Below are 26,874 nucleotides of genomic sequence, written 5' to 3'. Positions count from 1 at the left end.
TAAGACTGTTCAGCTCTATTGCCAAGTTTAAAGGAAAGTAATGAAATGTAATAAGTTACATTGCTTCGATGAAGTATTTGAAGGAGTTACATTACTTATTAATTATTATTATTATTACAAGAGAACGAGTAATGTGTAGCATTTTACATTTAAAACTGACCTTCCCAACACTGTTGTTGAGATTAGGCAGATGTGTTTGATCTTTTTTTTTTCCTTCATACCGCCATAATGTGTTGCCAGCTAAACTACTTTAGCTACTTCTATAAAGTACATGGAATATTAACATATACATGTGGGCTACTGGCTGGCGTAGCTTGGTGACTTGTCTGATAACCTTTTACTGTTTCGTCTGCCTTGTGGCTCCACAGGCCTCATGTCCCTCGGTGGAAGTGTTAAGCTGTGAAAACGAATCGCCTCCTCCATAAAATATGCCGCGCCACTTCGAACACCTGTGAAAGATGTTCAGGCTCCTTAAAGTGCTGTGTGTTGGGCCTCAGGAGGGACATGGATCACACAAAGAGGGGGGGTACTTCAACTGCGACAGCCTCCCTATGGAAATATCACGTGTGATTTCGGGGAGGGGGTAAACCAGAGAAGGAAGACCGTGGTCTGTTTCTCCCGGGATGATATATATATATATGCGACTCCGTGCGATTCATCTGCTACTGTGCATCCATAAACTGTCTGGCAGATTTGAGACAGTGATTATACAGTGTGGATCTTGGACTAAATTAGCCATGACCTGCCCTAAAACATGTCCTCCGTGCCCATGTTCCAGATAGATTTAGCACAGAGAAAACTTTTACATTTATTTGATGTTTTGAAGATCCGAAGAGTGAATAAGTGTGATGTGCATCACATAAGGAGGTGATCGATTGTGTGTTGCGCGATGAAAGACGAGCGCTGCAGCCAAACACAAGTTGTTGGGGCATTACAGTGTGACGGTGGAGACGGTTGAGCCACCAACGACACGGGCTGGTTTTGTAGCGATCACGAGGACACGTCATAGTGAATTACAAACCCTTAATAGGGCAGTCATGCTGTTAAGGCCCAACCGAGCGTATCCTATCCTTTGGCCGGGAGTAGCACTTGTGTCATGCAGCACGACGTGATGGATTTCGCAAATGTTTTTCAAATCACATAATTGTGCTCTGAAGTGAGACCAGGAAACGACAGCTTCAGAGTTCAGCCACATATGTTGTAGCCACAGACAATAATCAAAAGGCTTCATCATACAGTCACATGAAATGTATTTTAATAAAACACAATGTACACATATGCAGTCCTATGACCATACATTTGCTGGATCCTAATTAATAAACCTAGAATATGTCAAAGCATAGTTTCATTAGTCTTTTTTTTTTTTCTTCCTTAAAACATCAAAATCAGTAGATGAGGTCAAATGAATGTAATACAACACTTGCGTGACAGACAAAAACCCTTTTCCACGTGTTAAAGATATGCACTGTTATAAGGAACTCAAAGAATATTTCAGCATATAAGAGTAACAGTATGAGGCAAAAAATTCTCACTGAACAAAAAAAAAGTACAAAACAGAATTAATAAATAAATCAAATATATACCATATAAATGAAATAGCTATGTGGTGGCTATGTTTATTATTTGTTTTTAATCATTTGAATCTGTAGCTTGTATTACAACCTTTTTTTTGTAATCTCTAAAACATTTAGAACGGTGAACGAGTCAATACTGAAAATACAGTAATAAGCTTTCATAATTAGATCAACTATGTACACGAGTCTGCCATGCTAGTCGAACAACTAAATTTCTTCTTCTTTTTTTTTATCCACACTATACAGTTAGAGCATAAAGCGGTTTGAACGTAAACAGTTTGTGCTGAGAATAAAATACTTTGCAACTATGCATGGTAATTTCTTTAATATTACTCTCAAAAATGTACATAACATAAAGGCCACACATGGGAACACTCCGTCTCCATTCAGAGGGAAGGTGAGGGTAGCTTTGACATAAATATAGGAACAAAAAAACAGTCTCTCTCAGTTCAAGATGCCATTTTCTTGTCCATCAGCATCCTTTTGCTTCAGCCGAACCTCCTTTGCGTCTTCGTCCTCCAGCATACTTTTCATCCTTCCCCGAGCAGTATAGCTTGCCAACTCCCTCACCACCTCACCTAACCACCACCCTCCTCGATCCGGCTCTCCCGCCTCCACGGTACCTCTGCTTGCCCATCCGTCCTCCATCACCCTGGACGGTTAATGACATTGTTAATGACGGGAAATGAGTTCAGTAATGTCAACTGTAAAGGTCCACGAGGCAGGGCAAGGGGAGGGGCTGGGGGTGGGGGGAGTAGAGTCACCTGGCTGGTCACTGCAGCAGGGGGTTGAAGCAGTGGGAGGCAATGACGCATGTGTTTGGCGTGTCGGTGCCGACGTCGCGCGGCATATATTTTTGGGAGTGACGGAATTTGCGAGCCACGGCTGTGTCCCGGTGGGCGGGGCGGAGGTGGGGGAGGGGCCGGGAGGCAGATGGGGAGGTGGTGGGGTCTCGTGAAAGTCGTCAGTCAGAATATGGGTGCAGCAGCGGCTAGCAGCTTCGCGTTGGTTCTTTGTTCAATGGGTAGTTTTCAGTCCTCACTGGCTGGAGCGCGCAGAGGCCAAGTGGTCGCTGTGCTGGTTCTGGGCCCGAAACCGCAGCCTCTGCTTGTTCTTCTTCTTTGGTTCTTTGGATCGGTGCTTCCCTGAACCACCTGGGTGTAAAAAGAAAGAAATGGTTAACTCTTTCAATTGTCGCCACCCTTGTCAAATTCTCAAACGACTGTCATGTTGTCGGACTGCCTCTTGTCAACGTCAGAGCCCGACTGATGCTGGATTTATGGGGCCGATATCAATATTAGGAGGTACAAAAAATTATGATAACAATATATGAAAGGCTGAAATGGAATTATGAAGCACCTGTGAGAAAGATGTGCAATAGAGGCAGGGTATTTAACTTTTTTTTGCCTATAATGAAAAAAGTGCACTGAAACAGTAGAATTTACTTGGATAAGTAAAAAAGACAAAACAAAAAGAACAATGTATAAATCACCCCAAGCATCTTTACTGCATTATGATTTGTAAAACAGCTTACACACCAATACAATATATACGTGAGTGTACTGGAGCTCCAAACCTTCAAGGTCATCTAAACGTTAGTTACTTTGTGGAAACTTTGTTCATTGTAAATCAGTTTTTGTAGCATGCACAACTAAAACCAAAATGCACTCAAACCTTGTGGAGCCCCTGCTCTTATTACTAATATAGTTTGTATCTCTGGATTTTTCCAGATTCTGGGGCTATGTGGCAAATTGGGTTTGAGGAAATGTATGTGTTCGGGGGCCCAATGGGGGCCCACAGCTCACGTTTTAACCCCATGGTCCCAAACAGGCTGATTGTGGTCCTGCTTGTGATCAAACAATTCATTCTCTACAAGTATACTTATGACTATAATAACTGCAGTTATACTTGTAATATTAAGGATTGCTTTTCAGATTGATGACCTGTGAGCTCCACTTCTCCTGATTTTATTGTACAGCATCAGTATGGAAACACTGGAGCTGCTTATTTTGGGCTGGAGAAGTCAGGATGTAGACGCGAGCATGTCTTTTCTTAAACTGTCCAAGAGTTAGGCAAACTTGATTAAGGTGAGAATTTAGCATGTAACTACTGGCTTCTTTAAATGATCAAAGTGTGCTTTGATTATTGACGGCTCATGAGGATTTCAGAGAGACACTGATGACTAACATCTTATGCAAGTCTTCATTATGTAAAAAGTGAACTTTACATGAGGGAACATCACATTTCAGGTCTTAACTTGCTCCAACCTTCAGGACTGAACCTTAGTTTAAACAAATGTCTGTTAAGCCCAACACTTTTCACTGTCACTGCGATGGAGAGGGGAGATAAGTATGGGAAGTTGCATAACACTCTTTCCAAGTTGGAAAGGTCCCCCAGCCCAAGGTTAATCCATCCCAGGTTTCACTGGGGTGGGCAAAGCATGCTGGGAGCTGACTTCCTGCTCTCGTGGAAGCTTGTGTGGTGGAGGCTGCGCACCCTCGGCTCCCTGTGACAGAGAAAACTTTGGCTACCGAACCACAAGGCAACAATCTGGCTGCCAAGGCCACAAATAAGATAACGAGGTGTGTGTGTGAGATGTATGTGTGCGAGGGGGGAGCGAGTGTGAGGGAATTTAAGGGAAAAGAAAATGTAATAGGGGGAAAAGTGGAGTAAGGCTTTGGATGATGAGACACTATCTGGACCCTGATCTAGAACAGCAAGAAACAAGCCACGCTACGGTTCGCTGAGGGGGGAAGTGCAGGAAGGCCATGCAGAAAAACAAGTCTCCAACGCAGCCTTATTCTGTGTCTTTATTTCTGCACTTGTTTGAGCTTTTTCTCTCACAAAAAAAAAAAAAAAAAAGGTAACGGTGTGTAAAATGTGGCATTATCTCTAATTGCCTTCTCATATGCGCTGGCGTTGCGGTGGCCCTTTAACCACCCTTACAAAAGACCTATTTCCCATTCTCAGGGCTGCACTGTGAGGTACGTTTGAAAATATTCACTCGTTTAAGCTGACACGCATGAGAAAGCAAGATATTGCTCTACTAATAGGGTCTCACAATGAATAATACAGATGCATGCAAACATCAAACCATCTCGGAGCTATTTCCTGCAATTAATCTAATCTTGTTATTTTGAGTTGGACTGCCAATCTGAGCTGCGGCCATAAAGTTTCTCGCACACAGCTCTGAGTTGAAATCACCCTTTGAAAACAACTTCTCACATCTCTTCCATCACGCTCTCATGCCCTTCAATTGAAATATATTTGACTTTGTACACTTGCTTCGCTGATGCCACTTCAGATTTTGTGCGTGACTTCCTGTACAATAATGTTTGTTAAAGTAAATCTGGAGCTCAAAGGCATTTGGCCTATAGGTTCATTTTCCTAATTGCTCTTTAAAGAGGTAATTTTCATTCAAAACAGTGTTGCTAGGTGCCTGATAAACACGGCTTTCAGTGCAATCGATTCAAGATGAATTACGTTTGACGGCAGTAAAGTACATGGTGTAGCATTAAACTCCCACTGTAACGGGCAAAGCCCTCATGGGCCATTCCTTGGACGCAAGGCTGCATTTAAACTGAAAAGGCACGCATTTACAGCAATTGCTTGAAACACAAATAAATATGTGAGAGTTCAAGTTAAAAACTAGTTTTCCTGGCTGGTTCAGGACTGGGCAGGAGATCTGTGATCCACTACACACAACACACTGCAGAAAGAGGTCCAGCAGCTGCACAGACTGAGCTTCGACAAAATATACACACATTTCATAGGTTCTCGGATTAGTCCTTTTAAAGTGAGAAGGCAACTTGTTAAAGCTTTGTGACTAAACTTGGGCCAATCATATTACTTCCTTCCTCCTCTTTTCCAGGCTTCTCTTCCTTCCTTTATTTTACTGTAACACAAAGAAAAAGGTGAACCGGGATAAACCCCTGCTGCTCTGTTGCTCTACAAAGGAAAACTGCACAAACTACAATCACAACATTTGCTCAGAATTGAGTTCATATCTGAATCAGACATCTTTACTTTTTTGTTTTACTGGTTAAATATATAAATACCAATGCATAATGTAGGATTTCATTGAAAACAAAGCTTGTGATTTGCAGTAAGGACAAAACTGAACCAAAAACAAAGTCAAACTGTAATAACTGCATCTCTGGAGTCCAGACACTTATTGGTCTCAACTGACACGAAGAGACACAACAACCTGGAGCTATTTCAAGTGAAAGCTTACTAGTGAGACGGTCTTGGATAAAGCTACGACTTAATTCACTCATTTGTTCTCCGCTAGCTGCTGTCAGTAAATTAAAAAATATCTATTTTGATTAACTTTATTCACTAAACAATACAATAAAACAAGCCTAGCAGTTCTCACAGCTGACATTAGAGCTTTCATTCTTGGATCATTATTAGCTGTTTTTTCAATGTGGTTAAGCTTAATTAAGACAAATATGTCAATGTATTAAATTCAAATTAACTGATGATATTAATTACAACGTGAATAATACAAGTAGACAGATGGACAGACACCTTCATAGATACATTGTTCCAAATAAAGTATGTATATTAGAGTATGCATATTTAAGATATTTAAGTTTATTTTATAAATTAGTAAGAACTGACAAGAAAAGTTTGTTGCTTAATGTGTCATTTTTCAGGCACTTAAATGTCTGTATATTTCGGTCATACAGGTTCAGCAGAAACTATTCTTTTGAGTAATCAGTTTTCCAGTCAGCATGAAAACATCAAAAGTCCGTTATTCAGTGCCTCCATTGTTACAGTTCTTTTAATTTGGAGGGCTGCCTTGTCTCAAAAGACTTTTTCCTGCTCCTTCATTGGCCTATAGCTGCAGCATGTTGATGAGAGCTGTCGAGACAGAGGACGAGTAAAATCATCATCCAACGAAAAAGTCATGTGGGTCTTTAGAGCAGAAACCAAAAACACTCCACAAGCTAATGTCTGCTTTCCAGTCTTTTAAACTGCGGCCATATAATCAACAAATGCTTTACTGTAGTGACATATTTACTCTCGCTGTGCAGACTCTTTCCCATCCTGGAAGATTTCTTTTGTTTATGGACGAGTACTGACTTTTATGAGCCTCCAGTTTCCCTGCAGAAACTGATTTCTTCCAATCCTATCCCTCCACATCAGCATCATCAACACAAGCCTCAGCTCAAACTAACTGACGACCACTTCATAAACTCACCTCAACTGCAGTTTAGGACCATATTTCATAACTCAATCTCAACGCTGACAGCTAGAGGGCAACCAATCCCCACATAAGCCCCTTCCCCCTGTGCCTGATACAGTCCTGGTGAGATGGTTTATCATATCTACCCATTTAGCCTTTCCTTGGGGCACTATGCACTTTTTGACACTGAGCTTTCATCAGCTCATATTTACGAGTGATGTAATCACTTAAGATGATTACCAGGGTTCACAGAGGAAACAGTTTAATTTGCCTCAATTGCTTTCAAAACCAAGAACAAATGCATAAATCTTACAGCATGTAAATATAATTTGGTCTTGGAAGACACAGGAGGTTTCAAATCATTTTTTGTCTTTGTTTTTGCGCCGTAACTGGCACAAATACAGATCGCATCTAAAGAGCACAGCCCTTATGAGGAAATTAGAGTCCCTCTTTGTGCTTTTCTTTCTGTTCTGGCTGCATTTACTATCACTACAGCAAACCACAAGTTCACCAATGTTTGGTTTTCCTTCGTAGATACAATCTTCAGTCTGCCAGCTTGACGTTTGAAATGAAAAGGAAATCAAACAAACAAAGAAATCTTAAAAGCAAATCAAAATGTTTTGTATTTGGGAATCAGAAGCAGAGCCTGTGGTGGGATGGTTGTTTACTGCTGTCACAAATGACCTTTGTGGATTTCTTTTATACATTCATGGTTGTGTGTGTGTGTGTGTGTGTGTGTGTGTGTGTGTGTGTGTGTGTGTGTGTGTGTGTGTGTGTGTGTGTGTGTGTGTGTGTGTGTGTGTGTGTGTGTGTGTGTGTGTGTGTGTGTCTGTGTGTAGATGATATAGATGCCCTTTAAGCCTGTGAGTCAGTGTTTGTGAGCTTCTATATCACCTGCATGAGCTTGAGAAACACTTAGTGTCATTTCCAATCTTTTCAGCTGCCAAACCAGTGAGCAAAGAAATATTAAACTCCTCTGCACGCACTGTGGTGGACGCTCCTCAATAACCTCTCAAAGCCAGTCGGGATCCGCTGCTTTTTTCCTTTTTCTTCCCTCTTTCCCGTCTCCGCATCCCCGCATTGCTATTTGAGGCCCTCAGCGAGACGACTGCATGGTAAAGATCCAGCTCAGAGTTAAGCGCTATTAGATGTATCATATTATTAAGCTCGTACTCCAGAATAATATCTCCTCTGCGGAATGGCAATATGACTACTTGTCCAAGTGATGCACTGAAAGATAATCAGTCAAATCCATATCCAGGGGGAAGGAAGCCAAAGCCAAAGCTTCCCTCATCTGTGTCAAAGTTAATATCTTTGTTTTGGAAAAGGGGGACCAAAGTCAGGAATATGTAGACATTTACATGAGAGAAAACCTGCAACCGTGTCGAATTCCTTTTGAAATCAGGCTTGTATTTATTTTTTGTCATCGTACAGAGTTTCTGAAATTAGTGCACATAAGACAGGAAACAGTATCTTGCCTTCGCTGGCCCTCAGGCTACCGTGCGGGGTATCTCTCCGTTACCCTGTAATCACAGAGGCCACGACCTACTAAAAAAAAAAAGAGCAATGCACTGAGCGGGCCAAGGCCAAGTGATTTCATCCACTCACGGCTCCGGCGGCAGTGCTGGAATCGCAGGCCTAATCTTATCTCCATTGCTTTGCGGTTTGAGAAAAATCGATGGCTGACCTAGAGAAGGCATTAAGACGTACGGTAAATGGGATCCTCTGCTGCTGAAAACTCGGCCCCTGCTCTCCTGTTACCCCATCCCTCCACTCGACGCAGACAGTCAATTAATAACTTTCGTGGGACACGGAGGAGGGACGGCGGGGATGGGGGGAGGGGGGGGGGGGGCAGAAGAAGAATGAAGAAGAGAAGAAGAAAAAAATCCAAACAATTTTGAGGAAGATTCGAGTGGACTTAAGGAAGGTAAAGCCGGAATTTTTGGCGGCTCGTCTTTTTCATAAACAGGCCAAAGCGGAGGCCATTATTTGTGAGGGAAGGAGAGAACTACTGGCGCCAGTGAGATTTGATTTCAGTGGCAGAAATTGGATTAGCAGCCATTAAGGGCCTCCTCACACATACATTTATAATGCTGTGAAGGGGAAAGGATCTGAAGCCAGCCAGCGCTCTCTTTACTCACACACCGACAACTCCTCTGTCTGGGAAAAAGGTTACGGACGCTGACACTGCCCTATATTGCTGCTGAACTTAGTTTGCAGTTGATTTATAGGTGGGACACAGCGACATGACCTCAAGTGACCCATAGTTCATTAAGGCGAAGCCCAGCGGTAAGCCAAACTTTTAATGGCGCTTTGTGCTGTTGTCTGGGGAAATGGTATAGAAGGGCGATTTGACATTTGGGGCGAAAGAAGATGAAAATATGGGGGGGGGGGGAGATGTGTGACAATTTCAGACCTGGATGGATAAAAATCTGCAGCATTTAGGAGGAAACTATTGTGGCATAGACAGATGTCAGATGTAGGAAGAAAAAAAGAAATCAGCCTTTTGAAAGAGAGGACAATCGTTTACAAGAAACTCATCTCGCAAGCCAACTGACAAGAGGCTCTCTGCACAGCGTCACTTAGCCCAAACAGGGTTACCGTGGATCACACTCTTTCATTCAACTCCTTCACTCTGTCCTTCCCTTTTCTCCCATGCTCTGCTTACTATCACCGCGCTGCTGGGGCGAGAATGATTTAAAACATACGCATTCCAATTTAAAAAGCTAATGTTGGGATTAGGTGGCTCATTATTTTCTCATCTATGACCCGGTGGAGGATCTGCGCGGAGATTTAAAAGAGCAGGTTAGCTCACTGCTCGGCTCTTTGATGCCTCGTTTCGCTGACAGTAAGTTAAAGAGAAAACCCAACTTGGAGATTAACGTCTCTAAGCGGAGAAGTCCCGGCAAAACATGCATGACTGACACGGTGATTAATACGCCCGATGGTCAATGCAGACAGCGTGTTTTTTTTCCCCCTCCGGAGAAGGTCGATCCCACCAGCGAGAAGCAGCCGCAACCTGCCAGCGGAGCCGATGATGACCCTGAGCGTCCAAGTTTTTCTCCATCGGTCGACTCAGAGTTCAAAGTCATGCTCCGTTGCTTTGCACAATATGGTAACTGCTCCTTTGTGCTGTTTGGGTTACCACCTCTGGCTCGAGCTCTCAGAGGTGGATTATCACGAAGAAACCTTCCACGACAGATGTGAAATTAGGCCAACTTCCAAAAAACTCACGAGTGAAGATATTCCTTCTGCTGCACCTTCGCTGAAAAGCTTCGGCAGTGTTTCAGAAATATTGGAAAGTTCAGAATTCTTCTTCGAAAACTAAAAAAAGTCAAAAGATTCCTCGGGTCAGATTTCCAAAAAGATAACTTGGGGTATTATTTCTAGGTATTTGGATGAACTATCTGCTGGCATGCCAACATTACACTATAAACCGAAGCTAAGGGTGGTATGTAACATTTATATATAATATTTCAAATATCTACTAAATATCACAAAACAAATGTGATTGGGGAAATATGTCATTATTGTGACAGGCCAAGGTACAAGCCCCTAAAACCTTTCTTGATTGGATAATTACAGAAATTGTTAAATGTATGTAGAGTATCTATGTGTACTATTTAGCCTCTATAATAAAGTTTTGAATCCAAAAGTGCTTTTTTTTCTATATTTATACTCATTTAAGTTGAAGTAAATAACCTCTAAGTTTAGGGTATTTTGTTCCTTTTAGATGAAGAGCTCTGTAGTAACAATATGAAGCTTAATAGCAGGACTAGAGTTTTTGCTGACTGTGGTGGTAACCGCTGTGTGAGGTATAAACACCTAATTCAACCTCATGCCATAAAACACTGAGAGTTGGATAAATTGGAAAAGGTTAAGAATTTTCGTTTTTAGCATCAGTTGTAAACCTACATGTAATTAAACATGTAATTAACTAACCTGACATAATATAGCCAACAATTCCTTGTTCAATATTGCTATTAAATGCAATAGTGAACAAGAAATGATGAAAGTGTTAATATGCACTCTTCGCATATCTTCCGCATGAAACAGCCTCCAACTCGACAAAACCTAAGAATATGGGCATCTGAATGGTGGCATGAGGGACAACTTTGAAAAATACCAGGGATGCATTTCTTTGGGGTTTTTTTGCACCTCCCTTACAGGCATTTGATTCCATGACACTACATATGAAAAACAGTAATTACATTACCATAATGTGTTACTAATATATGCGTTACTGCCTAGCACTGGTGTCTCAAATTGCTGAAATTGTTAGAAGTTTGCATTCAGAATCTGTATTTTAAGGTGCGGTTGATAGCTTTCAATGCTAACTAGCCATCTATAGATGCTAAATAAAGATTTTTTTTTTTTTTTTTTTTAAACCTCTGTGAACAAACTTGATGCTATTTTCTTACTTTGCTATTGGCCCAAAACAAAAACAGGCATAGGAAAGAAAAGTGCAGTAAGTTGTCATGCACCTTTCTTGCACTTCAAAATATAACTCTCTCCCCTAAACGGCACTGAACAGATACCTCTTCTGAAGACGACTTGACAGAGAAACAGAGGCTAGATTTCCTCATCCCCAGTGGTAAAGTGGTTCAGTCATTATTTCTAATCGTCTGGTGGGGGTTCGAGACACAGAAAAGAAGAAATTAGGGCTGAGGAGTTCAATCACATGACGTAATATGGTTTCTGGTCTATGACATCCTGCCAACTGTTACGGTTTTCCCACTTCCACTTGCAGCTGCCAAAATGTAAAGAGTTGTACTTTAGCTTTAAAGCAGAAGTCTGTCCGCACCCTGTCGCCCCCTGCGGCTATGAGAGGTAATCTGAATGGAGGCCTGCTGCTTATGACTCAACTCTGCAAGACTCGGAAAATGTGCCAGTTAGTGAGGTATGATACTCGCTCTTCATTTTTCAGTTTTGAATTAAGGCGTATAACTGATCATTATCGACTTTTTTATTTTTTTTATTCTTTTTCCAGTAAATGGAGCCTCGCTGTATTGCAGCGGCTTTACAAGGCCCGTGGTGTCATGAGGGTAACGTCAGCAGCGAGGCAGTGAACAGGCATCACGACCGGCCCGCTGAGTCTGATGCGCCTTAAAACCGCAGGACTCGGAGAAGTGAGCAGCCCCCTTCTGCGGTCTCCTATCTCCAGACTGACTCATCGACACATCTGGGCCTAAGTATATGGGGGCTCTCCTGCCCCACGGGCACTTGGGTAAATGAAGGATAATTAGCTTTAGTTAACTTTAATGAATGGCTTAATGTTGTGCTCATTTCTGATGAGAAAAATATAAAGCTCAGCACTTATCAAAGGGAGGCCCGGGGCTGATGCGCCCGGAGGCTCGCTGCTGGCCTGGCTCTGTTTGTTTTTGTATTTGTTGTGTTCACGGGGGCGAGGTGGGGTGTGCTGAAGATAGCTGCAGCGTATGAGGGAGCGGTTTGACGTGTGACCACGGATCCAACGATCAGGAAACCTGCTGGGGTACACAGTAGCAAATTCATCATCCGAGCTGGTAAGTTACTACAGATGTGAACTCTGTTTGTCTTTACTCAAAGATAGACAGAGCCATAGCACTTTAATTTCCATGTCTTCTGTATCAAGATGAGATCTCTATAAAGCCTTTGATCCATCTTATAATTCCCACATGCTGTGACATAAAGCAGGAAATGTCCTACAGAGTTATGATAGTCATCCATCGTAGTTTCCAATAAGTGTATTGCACTGAGCTGATGAAATTAATCATTTTCAACAGACACCAGATCCAGCGTGGATTTATTTGTTCTATTCGATCCTTGATAACAAGCTTCGCTTTAGCTCGTGCGATATAACTGTCATTTACATTTACATGTCGGCACCCTGACTCACTGCCACTTGCCGCAGTAGCTCCATATAGTTCATTATCTTTGCTGTGCCGTTAAGGGGTAAAAGCTAATAAAAAGTAGACTTGGCAGTTCAGTCCTGTACTTTTATACACTCTACCTTTCTCTTTTTTACAGCAAATCAGGCTTGGCATCAACTGACCAATAGAATGCAACACGCTCACTCCAGAGGACCTCACCAATCTTCCTCTCTCTGCATAAACCAGCACCTCACCGGGATTAACTGTGCAATTTTAAAAGCACCCTCACAATGGACAATGGATCAAGGCAGGAGAAGGACAGCCCTCTATGGAGGTGAACTCTTCCAACAGCTATAAACAAATATTTGGAACATTTATTATTTGTCTGAGGAGGGGAATCTGCATCTCCAGGATCTGTTGAGTATAATGTTTGTCTGGGCCTCCAGTGATAGGGTGGGTGGGGGTCAACCCCCAATGGAGAGCCCAGGCCTGGGGATTTACCTGGCTCAGCCACCTCCCATGAGCCTCTAAGCCTTGACCATGAATCCCTCTGCATAACATCATCCCAGTCCACTTTATGGAATGGAAAAGAGATGGTTGTTACCACAGCCAAGAGGGGGCAAGCAATAAGGTGTGCTAAGAGTAGGAGGCTTTGTGGACCCTTATGGGGCTCTAAGGTGGGAGAAGGAAGCCTGGGTGTGGGTTTCTATGCAGTGCTGGTCTACACACACCGACACAAGTAGTGCGTCTCTGCTCAAACCATAGACTGTGTAGTGTATAAAAATGGATGTAGGCTCCGGTTCTGAAAAGTGACGGCAATGCAGAAGTGCCTTAAAGTTCAATGCCACTGAGGGCCACTAGGGGCTGGCTCTAAAATCCTCCGGCTCCAATAGACTTCAATTCAAAAACCATCAACTTCTCTCATGAAATACAAAGTCAATAACTTGGTTTCAGGTTTCATTTACTTCTTCCGATCAATGTTCTGGTGGTTATCCTGAAATTAATTCCTTCATTAATTAGATATTAGGCCACAAGGAGAGTTATGTTTAGGGGTGTGCCTGGCTGCACTTATGTTGCCGGTATAGCTGGCCGTGGTTCTGAGCCAGATCCACCCCAGTTCATCCAAATATGGTCAATTACGCCTCTCAAAAAAAACAAGATGGTGACAGCCAAAATGCCCCATTGGAGGATTCAAAACAGCAGTTCACCAGCCATTGGGTGTGTTGCTGCCTGGCTTAAACATAATATGCAAACAATAGCAGTGTCACCTGGCTACCGTACATTTCTACAGCACTATTTCCAAACACAGGATAGGTGATTGCCTTAAAACAATGTTTTAAAAATAGTCCAGTTCATGACTAGTACACACTAGAAGTATCCGCCCAATGTGTAAACAAAAGATGTGTTCCTGGATGCGATGGTATAACATCAGCAGCTCTGTTCTGCTCTCTTAAGAAGGAGCAACCCCAACCAGACTCGATATCTGAGGTAGCTTTCCAAAAACTTCCTTTGCTTTGATATAATGAAAAACTGCTTTCATGAACATGTGATCTTACATTTTTCCTTATCGTCCTTATAACACCGGCATTCGCAACTGTACATGGCAACACAAGAACGACATCCTTCCCTTGTTTCCTTGTCATCTTCTGCTGAGTTAAGATAACATTAGCTCAATTAGCAAGCCAGCTACAGCTGCTAAAACCTGCCAATGAAAAGCCTTCTTTTGGGTACCTCGCTCTGATACCATGAACCAATTCTTTCAGAAATTCCAAAGACGGTAAATCTGCCACCATCTCTCGGGTAAACTTTACACACAGGCAATTGTACAACAACGGAACTCGACCTCTCCATTTTGTTCGTACGTGAGTGTTTTCGAGCGTGACTTCACGTGCTCTTCACTCTCTAATTCCTCCTGGTCTGCGTCCTTCCTGGTCTCTGTGGGTCTGTGAGGGAATGGGGGAGGATGTAGGAGGAAATTGTCCTGCATGATTCCCTCTTTATATCTCATTTCTGCACAAGTCCTTTTATCCCCCCTTCTCTCTACCGCGAAACTCCGGGAGGAAATCCCTCGCATGTTTGGACATGGAGCACAACTGTCCCAAAACAGGACCGACCCTAACAAGCAGGGAGCCAAGCTAAGTCAGACGGGCTTAGACACTAAAACAGAGACGGGGGCCATCAGGATCATGCGGCAATCCCTGTGCAATGGCCAGCGATGAGGGGAATCAAGCCTGTCCGGCGCTTTCTGTTTTCTTTGATTGTTCTACTAACTCGCAAAGGGTGCTGCTGTCCAGTCGCCTCTGATGATCCAACAGACTGCACATATTTTTTGATAAAAATAGTTCAGCGGAAGAAAGGGGAGGGGGCGCGTGCGTTTGATGTGAACGCAGAGCTCCTGTTGCACAGGCAGAGAGGTAAAGCCAATTCAGGAAGGGCTTGATCCTCTCTAAGGCCTGTGCTGCATCAAACACTTGTCAAGCAGCAGGCAGACAGACAGCTGAGTGGCTCTGACAGATCTGATCACAGACCCGGGCAATAGGAGTCACCGCCCGCTCAGCTCCTCTACCCAGGCACCACTCATGTACTCTTGTCAATAATCCTCCCTTCGACTCACGAGAACACAAGCAGAGGGTTTCGAGGCACATGGCAGACATTTTCTTGTTGTTTTTAGCTTTGTATGATTACAGTGCAATTTCAACGGTCATTTCAGGGTCTCACCTCGCCAGGGAGAGGTTTGTGTACTCCAGAAGGCAGCAGCATCTGTCGGAGATACAGCAGAGGGAAGGAGAAAGGAATCAAATCAAAGGGAGACTTAAGCTCCCGCTAATCCAAAAGAACTGTCTCAAGGCCTGCCGGGATCACGGTCCTGAACCTCGCCACCCAGCGGGACGGAGCGTTTATGTTTGAAGGGATTTGATATGGTACCTGGAATGAGTTGAGTTTCATGACACCGATCACTCAATCACGTCTTGAGATTTTCCTCGGAGAGCCGTCATGTTCTGGGCTCTGAACAGGCCTTATGAGGGGGATTTCTCGCATGACAGAACAATCAAAATCTTAACATGAATCTTGAAATTCTTAAAGGTCGAAGCAAATGCTAATTAGGAGTGTCCCAAGTTAGGAGGGTGTCACCTACCCTAGATAATGCTAAGATGTAGCATTGTAGTTACTGTTATTTTCAATTGTATCACTTATAAATTAACACAATTACATTGATTATTTCACAATTTACATTTGTATTGAATTCTTCTCAACACATTTGAGCACAATCAGCTACAGGGAATGGATTTTGCAGAAATAACCAATCACACTCAGAGCAGCGTATTTCTCTGCTTTTATATATTTTCTGCACCGGGAAAAATATTTGAACGCGCTACCTGACCTGAGAACCGGTGGACATCGTGAAGCGGACAGATATGTTGTCATTGTGGTGGAGGAACTTTTGTGCATGGCGGAGTTGCTCAATGTCTGCTAGTGCAAATAGGTAAATGTTTGCTGACACTGTACCCACTTGAACTTTACTGAGGCAATAATATTTCAGTCCCGTGCTAACAGCGAGGTTTTCCCCAAGTGGCCTAAAATCAATGAATGCAAGGTCAAGTTCTTAAATACTCTGCCTGTCACCTGCTTTTCTTCCAACTCAAAGTTGCGTACGGAAGCTGCCGCTTGTGTTTTATGCAGTGAGAAGACATGTTTATGGTCACTAACATGTGTTAATGTTATAATATTGTAAAGTCTTGCTGTCAGGACTTTAATGTGTTAAGTGCCATGAAATAACCTACGTTGTGATTTGGCGTTATATAAATAAAGTTGAATTGAATTGAATTAATGTATTTGCTCCTTTAAGCTGACATTGTTAACCGGTGACATCATCCTAGTGTTTTGCTTTTTTCTTGTGTTGATGAGAGTGCAGCACTCGACAGCCCTGGTACGTTGGCCCTGGCCTCTACTTACCACTGTAATGGCTGTGCTTTTAGTCCCCCCCCACTGTATTTGTTACTGTTAGTTCACACACACATAGACTCCGAGACGTACACGCAGCCGACGGCCAAGCAGGTCCATACTTGCCTATTTGTTGTGTCTGCGTGTCTACACACGGGGTCCACGCTCATGGGCATGAGTGGGTCAGAAGCCACCGCCTCTCTCTGAATCAGCAGCTGTAATTAAAAGCTGTGATGTCTCTATAAAGACGCCCGCCAGAGATGGAGAAATAGAGGGGAAGACGGGTGGAAAGGGGAGGAGAGGAGTAGTGGAGAGGAAGAGGGAGAGGAGAGGAGAGGAGAGGAGAGGAGAGGAGAGGAGAGGAGAGGAGAGGAGAGGAGAGGAGAGGAGAGGAGAGGAGAGGAGAGGAGAGGAGAGGAGAGGAGAGGAGAGGAGAGGAGAGGAGAGGAGAGGAAGAGGAAGAGGAAGAGGAGAGGGGCTGCCGGTGGCTGAGCCACTGCAACAACTGCGCACCAGATGTTTTCGGGCTCCCCCGTTCGGCTCCTCGCCTTCCTTCTCTTCTCCTCCAGCCAGACCACTGGAGAGAGAGGAGTGCAGTGCACGCAGCGCTGCCTCGAACAATGTGCGCCACGCGAACACATCATCCTCTGTGGCATGCACATTGTTCCCCCAGCCAAGCACTGTGATATGTGATACACGAGCGAGAGCGTGTCATTCGAGTGCGAGACAGGAAGAGAATGGAAACAGGGACGAGGAAAAGAGTAGATAATGTGGTGACTTGTTCTGCCTGTGAGGTCTGTTTAACTGTTTGTCGGTGTCTATTTCATGTTTCTCACACTCTGGGCTGCGCGAACGTCTGTGCGTGTGTGAATGCATCCTCATCTGTCTGGTGTGTTGTGGATGTGGAGATGAAAGCGTTCGCGGGCCCACAGGAGAGTTGGCAGCAGCGGTGGACTCGAGGTCTGGCAGACAGAGAGAAGAGGCGCAGGGATGCAGCGCGATCAGACAGATCCCGCTCTGACCAGCTCAGGTTATCTAAATATGAAGTGAGAGGGGCCTGCTTCGAAGCAGGGTCAGCCAGACACAAATACTTGATGTTCTCAGAAAAAAGACTTAAAATAACAGACACCGTTTAATGTTTTCCTCCAATTTTACACCTGTCAGACTGGAAGAGCCCCTGAAATCATAGGTGTAGGATAGTGCTTCTTCTCTCCAAGAGAGGAAATACAATGTTCAGTTTTCTTGATCCAGTTGAAATTCACTTATATTTTATAAGTGTTCGAAGGTCTATCTCTAGAGATAGCCAATAATAACAAATGGAATGATCAACGTTGTCATAGTAACATTTAGGGTGTATTGATTAATCCAAAGATACCTCAATGCGTCGTTTCGATTCGCTAACGTTTGCCCTTTTCGAAGTTACTATAATGCACGTTAATACAAACTCAACACTTCCTGTATCTGTTTCAAATTAAAAGTCCTCTAACGTTTCAGGAGACGGAAACCCTTTATTTCTTAAAAAGGTGTTTTTTTACGAAAGATTTGCAGGAACGTGTTGTGATAAAACTGTACAATCACACTTTAGATAAGTAATTCAGAACAACCTTTGGAAATAGTGTGATTAGCCTATATTGTGAACTTTATTAGACTTAAGCAATTCAAATATCTTCAACAAATAGCACTACACCTACCTACACCTGAAGGTGCATCTAGACAGTAATGACTCACTCTAAATAGTAAATTTTGTGAGCAGGGTGAGCAGGCTTCATTCCCAGTTTTACAGATTCTTGACACTATTCTGGGAAAAACCTTTATCCCCTCATTTTGTTGTTTCCTATTGTCAGCTATCTGAAATTAAAAAAAAAAATAAGGACCACCATTGGTCAGGGGCAAACTTACGTCATTATCCCAATTGGACATCTTTGGCTGGTAGTTGTCAAATATTTCATAAAAGGCCAAATAGAGCCTGATTTTATGAGTCAAATCCTACTTTAAAGATCTCATCACAAGCTGTTGCCATCCATCCTTGTAAAGATACAGACTGTGTCTCAACTGCCGTAAAAAATCGCAGTGCGTACCGGCACCGGCTGCCCATCAAGAGAGCGTTCGCCAAAGGTCTGCTTTACGGCCCGGACCGTGTCACGGCCAATATCAGTTCATAATATACTGCACAGTGGGGGGAAATAGCTCCCATTTGCGGGGCATGAGAGCATGAAAACATTCCACTTCTATACACTATCTCCCCTTCCTCCTCTGCCGCCTTCCTCCCCCTCCAGTTTGCTACCACTTTGTTTGTTTGTGTCCGTCTGTTTTTGATGGGGCTGTTGATGTCGGCCCATATGCCTCATTTCCTCTGCCAGAGGACGATAACGGAAGCCTCGGAAGCCTCGTTAGGAGCGCGGCGTCCCTCGGCTGTGAAAAAGTCACACTCTGAAATCTGCGTGCAAGCAATGATTGATTTGGGTTATGACTTCAATCAAATGCAGATTGTGGTCACAGATGACTACAACTACAGACATCTTCTTCAACAGCCAGGCGTATTCGAGGAAGATTTGCGTAATAGCTAGTTCGTATTAATTGGAATAACACCAATTTGCAGGAAGGCGAGACAAATAAACAAGAGGATGTCTGAATTTAACGTGTGTACGTGAGTCTACAAAAGGCAGTTCAGCAAAACCACAACTCAGCTGGGCCAAAGAGTGTGAAAAAAAAAAATCCCTTGACTCGCACCCCTCCTCTTTCTTCCTGCTTGGAAAAGACCAGATGACAATAATGTGGAGTATGAAGCCCCAGCGAGCACCGCTGACCCCTCCTCTTCCACCTCCCTTCTTCCATCCCACCACCCCCTGGTCTTTGAAAGGCCTCCACATGTTTATGGCTCATGCCTGTGGTATGACGATGGATTCTCCATATAAAAGCCAGCAGGATCGTGGGGTGTTTCAAATATTGCTCTCTGAAGACAGTTGCTGACAAAATGACAGCAGCCATATTTATTTTGGTCAGAGAGCAGGGGCACTTAGTGGGAAGTTAATCAGAGACACCCCCTTACCCTTACCCTTGCACCACCTCCTCCTCCTCCTCCTCCCCCTGGGTTCGAGCATCCCCCCCGCCCCCCCTTCGAATCAGGAATGTACCCAGAGCAGAGAATTCTCAGAGACTACTGGTAATGACTTTTTCCTGCAATGGAAGATTTAACACCGCTAAACTGCACAAGAGGCAGAAAAATTAACCCACATATGGTTGGAGAAATCAGCATAAAGCAAGTGTTGATTGCCTGTCCAGACAAGAGCTGAGATAATCAGTTTTAGGGAGATGTGAAACATGAGCTCAGAGAAAACAGCAGATATTTTCAAACATGGGATAGGAGAAGCAGAAGTTGTGTTAATTTGTGAGTGTGACCACAGAGCGATGGCCATAACTGCCATTGGCACTGCTGCTAAAGACCTGGCCAAAGCAATGACAGGTTGATGTGTCTATCCTCTTCACCCATACTCGTATTCACTCCAGTATGGTGCAACGCTTCCAAAATACTACCCTCAGTCATCCCGGCTCTACAGTCATGTGTCCAGCACATGGAAACTGTCATCATATTTGTTTGCGACTGAGTTTTTTTTTTAATCTTTAAAACCAGATTTTGGCAGAAACTGAGTAGATTAATGAATGCTGTAAGTTTGTGCGGCGGGTGGTGGTGGCAGGTGGGCGTTGTCCCACTCAGTTACCGACCCCGGGCCCCGTGTCAGGAGCCAAAACCATCAATGCCGCCCAAAAGGAGGCAGAGTGCTTCTGAGGCCTCCTCACCAGCGACTGTGTCAGCCCCTATGGAGCGGCCTTATTAAATGAAGATTAAGCCGTGGCTCCACCAGTCACAACAGGCTGCAGTGAGGGGCACAAATAATCATTGACAGGGTGGCTGCCAATTAGTGTTCTCCTTCTGTCCTGGGAAAACACTCCTCACTCCGCTCCCGCTGGCGGGAAGAACTGATCCGGATTGTCTGTGATATTACCTGGGCCAGAGATCGCCATTAATCACCACCTGCCATTCCACCGTGGCAGAAATCAGAGCAGGACTTTTCATCTGTGCACCAGCCCTCCCATCCAAAAGTTCTGACTTCCTACAGAGCACACACGGCGAACATTAATTGGAATAATGAGATAAGTACATGAAGGGACAGAAGTGCAAATCTCTGTTCTCAAGTGCTTTGGGTAGAGTTCAGAGTGGTGGCTCGAGCGGAGCCCGGTTGTTGTTTGGCTTGGACAAACTGCACCGTGAGCTATTCTGCTGAGACAAGAAGAACACGCTCCATCAATTATGCTGAAGTTGAGAGCATGTGCCTGCTTTAGCAAAAAGCTGGCCCGATGGTAGAAGGCTACATCTGACAAAAACACAACCAGAAATGTGTTTGGATGTCGGGTTTCCAAGTCAAACACAGGCCAGACTCAGATGTGATCATGCTGAGTGCGTAACTAAAATGCTCAGAAGTGAGTGGCATCTTTCCCCAGAGCTTAAACCCCTTTGGCTCGACGAGTATAAACACCAAAATTGTGTGTCACACACTCGTACGCTTGCATGCACTCGCCATAATGCCTCGCTCATACGCGAGGACTGCCAGAAACCGGATTGTTTGGTGTTGCAAGTGGTGTGCGCTACAGAGAAAGCGGTTGAGCGTCCTCCAGAGCAGATTTGAGGCAATCACCGTTGCTGTGTGCATCGTTTTAAAGGAGCAGAAACTTCACAGCAGATGGTTCGCAGACGGTGCGGACTAGGAGGTCCATGGCACTGTGGCTTCACCGCAGAATCAGACTGGCTTCAGACAGAACCTGGCAGAAATCTCACCAGTCAACCAAATCCTCCCGGAGTCTGGTCGATCCGGGGCGGATCCGGGTTTATTCTGGTCCCGTGCATCAGACTGTAGGTGCTCGTGCCCCTGCCTTCCTGTCACGTCCAATGACCTCAAATACAGAGAAAGACCATGCAGGCCTTCAGATGTCACACTGCAGAGGAGTGATGAGGTGGTAGACTGAGTCTCGGTGGGTTTATCCTCTTCTAACACCCCTGCCACAGAATGCGTAACAAAACTTTCAAAGTTCAAATTGATGGCAGCGGGAACGGACCGAGCAGCATGAGTAGGAGAAGTAGTTATCACAGTTACAGTATAAACACAAACTGCACAGGGAAGTTATGACAGACGGTATTAGTGGTGGCTGGACCCGAGCACTGGAATGACTGATGGGATGAAGGGCTTGGCCTCGGCTGAGCCCTACAGCAGAAAGAGTTTCTCTGGTTACACACACGGCAGATCAATACTCCCACAAAGGTCTGTATCGCTCCCAAGTACAGGTACATAATCCAACGGCCAAAGATAATGATTATATCTTATTCTTCCTCTCTTTCTGCTTTCCCTCTTTTCCTTTCCATGAGGTCAGCAGAGTGTCTGCGAGTCCTCATGCGGTCATAGAAACATTTTGAGAGTAAATTGAACTGCAGTGTTCTGGGACGGCCGGGTCTTAAATGTGTTTCGGTTATCAGGTCCAAAACTTGCTAAGCTATAAATTTTTACTGTTCCATAACTTCATATTGTAAAACTTCTGTTCTTGTTTGGGTTGACGTTGGGCTCGGCCGTCCCCTTCACTACAAACAGCCCGTGAAAAAAAGTCTTCTTCTGCCTGCACAGCTAGCTACCATTAAGACTTTTGTGCTGTCTGAGAATCTGAAAGCCGATTTGTAGAAACCGTTGGATATTAGCCCGAGTCGCAACGGTGTGTTTGTGTTGGACCTTACTCCCTCTTAACTCCCAAATCAGGGATTACATTGAGAGAGGGAGTTTCGAAGGCTTTAACACTTTAAGTTGTTTACACAACATCTAATGTCACTGACATGGCAGAAGCAGCCGTTGTTCAAAGATTACTGTAGAGTGGGTGGGCGAAAGTGAAGTAAACCCACAGATGGACTCAGGAAACTTGTCACACACATCTGTTTGTAAACCAGTGAATCTGATGACAGGGCCTGCTGGGAAATCTCTGAAGGGAATTCCATGAAGGCACCAATACTGCAGTCATCAGTCTCTCCACCTATCCTCTGATGGGAGGCATCAGCTCACAACACAGAGAGAACACAGTCTATCACTGCTGACAGTGCCTGAGCAGCTATTAATAAAGTCTCTTTATTGTTTGTAGCCTGTTCAGAGCACTGCTCCGGGATGCAGAGGATAGAGGAGCTAGAGATAGAGATCGAGATAGAGATAGAGGAGCATTCCACCGTCTAAGGGGTACAAAGCAAACGCCAGGCACACGAACCAGCCAAGGAGCCGCAAGGCGAGACGTCCATGTTCCTCTAGAGATCGTCTAATTCTGTCTCCAAATTGGAAGGAAATGTTGTGCTGGATTTCAAGAGCTCAATAGAAATGATAAACAAATACGGTTTTCCCATCACTTAAATTTGCAGACAGGCAAGTATATATCGGTTCAATGTGGCTTTAGGTGATGAAATACATTTTTGTATACCTGTCTTACTGAGTACATACAATGCATGTCGTTTAGAGTGCAGCAATACTCCCAAGAGAATATTCCCTGAACAACTTATGCAACCCAGCCCGTGAAAACAAACCAGACTCTTGATTTATTTGTGCCAGACTTCAAAAGTTTGCTTAAAATTAGCTCGACAGTTGGATGGAATTGACGCTTTTTGACGGCGTGCCACCACATACTTTGCGTGCACATGCGCTCCTTCAAAATCTTTTCCCCGCCATTTTCGAGACAGAGTGTGTTATCAGGACACTGCTGCTCTGGCAAACAAGCAGCGGAGAACAGCAAATGAATCCCAGCAGTGCGAACGATATATGGTGTTTACACGGATCGGCAACGTGCACGGAACACATCAGACACGGTTTACACAACTCGTCATGTTTGCTGTGAAAACGCCTCGCCTTTTGACATTATCTGGGCTTTACTTTCTCTGCTTGTGTATGTTTCACAGAGGGATTACATCGTTGCAGACACCGAGGGAGGAGAAGGAGGTCGCTCGCGTTGTCCTTGTGTACCACGGCTGAGCTGGGAGACAGGGATCTGTCAATGACGTCTAGTGTAATTTAAATACGTAGATATGTAGTAATGCAAGCCAGGGTGATCAGATAAGCATGCCATAAATAGTGTATAGATACTTTCAGCTTCCTCTTATTTCCCGTCTCCATTTAATCCACAGCATCTTTACAGTCTGTGGTTATATAATCCTATGCTTATCCTTAACATTGGTGTTTGGTGTCCAGTGAGAAGAGCAGATAAAAATGTTCATTTTGTGACCGTCTTTGGTTCCCAGTGACGATAAACACTGTGTGTATTCATATTTTCCTCTTAATATAAGATCCATACATTGAGGTTGCGGTTTTCTTGGTTCAGTTTAAAGAGAAAATTGATTGAACTGCATTGCTACACCTGTTATTTTTAAGTACCACTCGAGACCTATCGCTCGCAAAGTCCTTGAAATTTTTATAAATTTACAAGTTACTTTATAGTAGACTGTACTGCAGACCTTCCATGAACCTCTTGATCTTCTTCCACCGGCTCCCACCACTTCCTCATCACCTGCGTTTCAGAGGGTGGCCTCTCCCTCCCTTCTCCATCCCGATTTATCATCACTCTTGGGAAGTGATTATTTTATAATGTCAGTCAGTCGAGCTCCTCAGCGACGGTGTCGGACCTGCGCAGTGTTTCTCCTCCCGTTCGGCTTCGGCGGCTTACATTTTTACGTCGTATTTATTTGAACTGCAGAGTGTTGTGTTTCACTGGCTTTTGCCAAGTAGGACTTTTTCACTAGTGGTGGGGAATTAACAACACGTGCCCAAAGTCTGAAATTTTTTCTTTTATTAAACGGGCCACCGCAGCAACTTCACGAGCCCGGAGAGTCCTAAGATGCACACACAGTGACACGTTTACACACGGTTTATAACCACCAGAGATGTAACTCAGTTGCTGGATAAGGAACTGTACTGAGAGGTTTACAATGACCACATCACCAGGGAACAGTAGCTTTAAGTAAGACGGACACAGGGAGTCTGCCGTTGGTTTCTAAAGGACTGATGAAAAATGCTCCTGCTATTCACTCAGTTTGTAATGAACAACAACTTCCCATCAGTGACTTCATGGTGGAGATAATTGACGGCAGTAACCATGCGCAACAATGCCAAATCTTAATTAAAGAAGGTCATAAAGTTCCTCGGAAAAGGTCAAGCAGGCACAGCGGAGTCGTGAAGAGGTTTGTGGGGGTTGGGTAGAATTTCCCCCGACAAACAGTGTGCCATGGAATCACAGTTTCCAACCCAGACAGCAGCGAGGGCCTTAGAAGTGCTGAAATATGAGAAACTATCAGGGTTTATTTCAAGTTTATTTACTCTTTCACCACTCCACTAAGTGACCCACCAATTCAGCAGTCCAGGCCAAAAATGGAGAAAAGTCCTCGAGGTTAGAATATTTTCTTCCTTTTGTTAAACAATGTTTTTCTTTTTTTGACAGACTGAATGATATCTGCCATTCTAATTGCTTCCTTATTTGGTGAATTAAATATTTACACTTGGCCTATCCTAATCCAAAGTTTATGAGAGACGTAAAAGTACATTAAGGGAAAAGACATTTATTTTAAAAGCACTGCTAACTGAGGCCATCACCCCAAATGGTGTGTTTGGACCGTCTGAGAGAAATGGTTTACTCTTCGAAAAAAAAATATTTCCTTTAGCTGTATTCGCACTCAGAGAAATTCCAGATTTGACTTCTCATTTAATGGCCTGACATACACGCTGCGTGAACCGCAAATATCTCTCAAGCTGACGGGGAAGGAAACAGAGACGGCCATTGAGGAAACCTGCAGTTCGCACTTTGAAGAATTCCACTGAGGAAGCGAGGGGAGATGGGAGAGAGAGTGGTGGGGAAATATAGCTGAGAAAAAGAGCTGGCTTCGAACAAGGCCGCCATGGAAAAATACTGATATTTCATGCAAGGAAACACCACTGTGCACCTCAAAAAAACACAGACGGTGAAAAAACAAGGCTGAGGTACAAAGGTTACATGAGACAGGTGGAACCCTGAGAGAGGGAAAGAGGGAGTTCTCCTTTGGGATACGTGGGCTGTTTTCTTTAAAGTAGTGTAAACTTTAAAGTGAACGTGGACTGACTGACAGATGGTCCTTCTCACACACCTCAACATACAGCTGCATAACATCCTTACCTCTCCTGCAGTGCCTCATGGCCATTTTGCACATCCTGGACTCGGCGATGGTGGGACAGGGTATTGTGTCCTTGGGCGGTTTCTTTACAATGTGCCGCGTCCGGGTCTCCAGACCCCACTTATAGCCACAGGTTTTGTTTCTCCTGGTGCAGGCTCCCCACTCGCTCCACTGACCCACCTCACAGCCTTCTGCAGAGACACACAGCAGCAGAGATGTGCAGTAAGACCCCAGGTCAAGCTTTAATGCAGGTCAAAGGAGCTTTACTGAGATGCTATAACTTCTGTGTGTGTGTGGTCCCAGTTGAACTGCTTGTTTTTGAGGTCCAACAAAAGCAACCCAACCGAGAAGTTATGGAATAGTGTTTACAGGTAAAGAAAGGTGTATGAGACAAAGTGGTTAACACACTGTTTGTTTGCATGCTTGTTTGTTTGTTTGTTTGTTTGTTTGTTTGTTTGTTTGTTTCACATACCTCCACACTCCATGGTTTCTTCCAGCGGGGCAAAGCCCTCGGGGCACTTGTCAAAGCAGCGCCCTTTGTGGAGGTAAAAACCCGTCTTGCATTTGGTGCAGAAGTCTTTACTGAAGCAGGACTCGCAGTTCTCTATCCTGCACCCTGGAGGAAGAAGCAGAGAGAGAGGAGAATCATCAAGGTCTGAGTAACCCTCTCATCTGGAGTTGATCGAGAGCTAAGGAGGTTTGGGGAAGGGATTATACGGTCGCTCCCACAAAAAAAAAAAAATCCCAAAAACAAAGCCGACGGTGCCCTGTGAATCATTCCTCTCTGGGGCTCAGGTATATTTCAGAAAACTTGTTTTGCCTGACATTGATTTGTCTTTTATTTTTCATCTTCCTGTTCATGTTCGGAGAGAGCAATTCAACAGTGTCAAAACACAATAACAGAAACGTTGACCTGTTTCAAAACTCTGAACCGACATCCTACAACCTGGACACAAACACACAAGCTCACGTGTTTTCAACTAATGGCGTGCGGCAACAGGAAGAATACATCCTATTAGAGCTCTGCATACTGTCCTTAATATGCTATCTTATCACTTCACGCTGCTCCAATCTGGGTCTGTTTCCATAACTGAGATTATTGGG

The 26,874-nt window shown here is 44.1% G+C and overlaps 1 protein-coding gene across 2 annotated transcripts in view; it reads right to left on the bottom strand.

The window, feature by feature from the left end:
* Positions 1-1,233: 1,233 nt before the first annotated feature.
* Positions 1,234-26,874, bottom strand: part of rspo2 (R-spondin 2) — a 60,206-nt gene continuing 34,565 nt past the window's right edge. For both annotated transcript variants that reach the window (XM_069702196.1, XM_069702195.1), the window contains exons 5-7: positions 26,243-26,386; positions 25,773-25,961; positions 1,234-2,728 (exon numbers count right to left, since the gene is read on the bottom strand). In XM_069702196.1, the coding sequence (XP_069558297.1) occupies positions 2,613-2,728; positions 25,773-25,961; positions 26,243-26,386 (449 nt within the window). In that variant the 3' untranslated portion in view covers positions 1,234-2,612. The remainder of the gene's footprint in view (positions 2,729-25,772; positions 25,962-26,242; positions 26,387-26,874) is intronic.

Source organism: Brachyistius frenatus, unplaced genomic scaffold (genome assembly GCF_029030835.1).
Source record: "Brachyistius frenatus isolate BFR_SWC_R1_liver_20210118 unplaced genomic scaffold, ASM2903083v1 Contig_40, whole genome shotgun sequence".
Lineage (NCBI taxonomy): Eukaryota > Metazoa > Chordata > Actinopteri > Embiotocidae > Brachyistius > Brachyistius frenatus.
Note: the sequence above shows the minus strand (reverse complement) of the source record. Positions and strands in the feature narration are given on the sequence as shown.